The sequence below is a fragment of the Cricetulus griseus genome (genome assembly GCF_003668045.3).
Source record: "Cricetulus griseus strain 17A/GY chromosome 1 unlocalized genomic scaffold, alternate assembly CriGri-PICRH-1.0 chr1_0, whole genome shotgun sequence".
In the NCBI taxonomy this organism is placed as follows: Eukaryota; Metazoa; Chordata; class Mammalia; order Rodentia; family Cricetidae; genus Cricetulus; species Cricetulus griseus.
In genome coordinates, this window is record NW_023276806.1 from 128,377,506 (window position 1) to 128,380,968 (window position 3,463).

The 3,463-nt window shown below is 37.2% G+C and overlaps 1 protein-coding gene across 1 annotated transcript; it reads left to right on the forward strand.

Moving 5' to 3' along the window:
• Nucleotides 1-1,226: 1,226 nt before the first annotated feature.
• Nucleotides 1,227-2,174, forward strand: LOC100754058 (olfactory receptor 6C74). Its single transcript, XM_027391838.1, has one exon. The coding sequence runs from the start codon at nucleotides 1,236-1,238 to the stop codon at nucleotides 2,172-2,174; it is 939 nt and encodes a 312-aa protein (XP_027247639.1). The 5' UTR covers nucleotides 1,227-1,235.
• The last annotated feature ends 1,289 nt before the right edge of the window (nucleotides 2,175-3,463 follow it).

The window sequence follows — 3,463 nt, forward strand, 5'->3', positions numbered from 1 at the left end:
GGAGCAGTGTCTGTCTCTGACTCTTTCACTGGCTTTTGGGACCCTGCTCCTCATACTGGGTTGCCTTGTCCAAACCTTACTACATGAGGAGGTACTTAGTCTTACTGCAACTTGATATGCCAATTTTTTTATATCCATGGGAAACCTGCCCTTCCAGAACAGAAAAGGAGGAGAAGCGGATGGGTGGGGACACAGGGGGAGAGAGAGGGATTGGGAGGATAAAAGGAGGGAGAAATTTTTATGCTGTACAGTTCCTCTCACTTAATAATTTAGATTCAATAATGTTCTTTTTCAAGCTCATGATCCATCTCTAAAGATCATTATCTCACTAGATTTCCACATATCTATGTTTTGATACCACTGACTCTAAAAAAATGTTTCTATGTTTGCATTTCTGGTGTTTTTCTACACTGACACTATTTTTTTTTCCTTGTTGAATTGTCAATAATGCACCACAGAAGACAACCACCATAGTTTACTACTAACATGGGCTTTCCCAGACTGTTCCCACTGACTTGGTATTGGAATAGAAGTTCACAGAATATAGGATAACAACAAATCTAAAACAATTGGAATATTAACAAAATCTGTATAGGAAAGTACTTCCTAGGCTTCACTTAAACTGCTGATAGAAGAACACAGTCATGAAAGCAGTGATGGGATTGAAATCCTTCAACTTGATTAGTTGAGGTAATGGATGATAGTCTTTTACTGAGACTCTGAAAATGTCGTGTGTGTGCCTGTGTGTTTGTTCTGTGCTTTTGTGTGTATGGGGATAGGGCAGAGAGGGAGGGGGAGATAAAAATACACACTCCTGTGCTTCAGGTGACTTTGTATTTGTGTGCAAACTTTTAAGGTTTTATTCAAGCAAACCCCTTTAAGGGAGAGAGAGGAAATATCATTGCAGTTTTAAGGTATAAGCAGGAAAGAAAAAACATTTTCAGATAATCTAAATTCCCCTTATACATTCATATAAGAGAGGTTAACAAATAATACCATTATATAAGTTATTCACAAGTAGAATTATAAATTAGTGTCTTTGTTTTCTGTCCAGATACCGTGAAACCATAAGCTCTTTAGATCATGGATGAATATTGTGTTGCTGTCTGAAACATTGCCTTTGCAATGTCCATGGTACTTCGTCACCACTCATCACTAGTATAATTCTGTAGTGATAACATCCCTCCATCCATCTCTGTCATCCACGTAGACCAGCCAACAGCCAGAGGAGTACAATGAAGAACCACACAAAGGTGACAGTTTTCATCCTAGCAGGTTTGACTGAGGACCCACAGTGGAAAGTTGCATTGTTCATCTTCCTGCTTCTTACCTATCTGCTCAGCATCACTGGCAATCTGATCATCATCACACTCACCCTGGTGGATACTCACCTGAAGACCCCTATGTATTTTTTCCTTCGAAACTTCTCATTCTTAGAGATGTCCTACACTACTACATGCATTCCCAAATTTCTTGCTACTATGGCAAGTGGTGACAAAACCATTTCTTATGGTAATTGTTTGACTCAGGTGTTCTTTGCTTTCCTATTTGGAGCATCAGAATTTTACCTGCTGGCAGCCATGTCCTATGACCGATATGTGGCCATCTGCAAGCCCCTGCACTACATGACCATCATGAACAATAAAATCTGTGTGCAGTTAGTCCTCAGTTGTTGGCTTGCTGGCTTTTTTGTCATTTTCCCACCACTCCTGTTAGGCTTGAATCTTGACTTCTGTGCTTCCAACATCGTTGATCATTTCTACTGTGACACCACTCCACTCCTGCAGCTTTCCTGCACAGACACACAGCTCCTGGAGACGATGGGGTTTGTCTCAGCTCTGGTGACACTCTTGCTCACATTGCTAATGGTGATAACATCCTACACCTACATTGCCCTGACGATTCTAAAAATCCCTTCAACCAGCCAGAGGAAGAAGGCTTTCTCCACATGCTCCTCTCACATAGTTGTGATATCCCTCTCGTATGGCAGCTGCATCTTCATGTATGTGAAACCATCGGTCAAGCAGAGAGTATCTATTTCCAAGGGAATTTCTGTGCTCAATACCTCAGTGGCCCCACTTCTGAATCCTTTTATCTACACCTTGAGGAATCAGCAAGTGAAAAGAGCCTTCATCAATACAATACACAGGATTGCATCTTTGTCAAAGAAGTGACTATTCCGTTTCATTTTATGAAGGAAACGACAGAGAGATTCAGATCATACAGCAACATTTTGAAGATATTTTTTTATTTTGCTTTTTGTTATCTCTTCACCTTCCATCATTTCATGCTATTTTTTTCAGTGAAAATCTTTGATGAAATAGAACAGCTAATTTCATATTTTCCAACAGAAATCTTTTAAACTACTTGGATATGTAGGAGTATTATACATATTTTCAATGTCTCTTTAGTCTTTTAGAATTCAGGTTATAAGCTGGAATATGACTTGATACCAGAATGCCTTCACAGCATGCAGAAAATTTAAGTCTGATCCCTTAACAGCAACAAAAAATAAACAACCAAAATTCAGTTTTAAATACCAGCTAACAATTTTAAAAAGTGGTTTCATTTAAAATTATATTTGATGCAGTATATAGTGTAAAAGTTATTACACTATTCCATATTTGTGAGCAATTTCAAAAAAGGTAAATGATATTAATTTGTATGTTACCGTTTTAGTGTGTATTTTGACTTAGAGAATTTAAAGAAAATTATACCAGGTTTTATCCATCATTTTTTATATTCAGGGCATAGACAAAAGGATTCAGAAGTTTTAAAACTTTCTACAGAAAATTATCACTTATTTTCTTTATAGTTGAAGTTGCATTTATGTCTTACAATTTTAAGATGAACTATGTTGATTGTATTTGTTTAACTTGAAACAGCAATGAAATAAAATATATAGTTTGTATATTGAAACCTTCTAAATTCTCTTTGTTTGATGTAAGATATTCTTTGAATTAGCTGGGAAGTATTTGTGAATAATTACTAAATACAAGCAGTGATTAGGCAGCCATTGGTTCATCATGGGTGCAGCTTATATTTCTAGAAGACCCAATCTCACAGCAAACTCCCTATTGCTCTGGTTCTTAGGATCTTTTCACCCTCTCTTCTGTAACAGTTCCCTGGGTGACAGATACATTCTATCCAGCCTTTAAAAGAAATCTAAAGATTTCCTTTAGAGAGATCTTTGTACTGTTTAAATAACTGGAGACTGGTATTAGTTAGCTTCCAGCTGATAATTCAGCTATGGGTTTTGGGATCCAAACTTCCATTGTGATGCTTTTAGAGCAAGCACTTTACTCTCCGTGCCAACCCCAGTCCCCAAAGTGATTATTTTAATGTAATCAACATTATGGTACTTTATATCATTACAATTGTAAGAAATGTAATTTTTGGAGGGAAATAATGCTATGATAGTCCTTGATTGTCTAGTAATCACTGTATAAACTAGGTCTGCCTG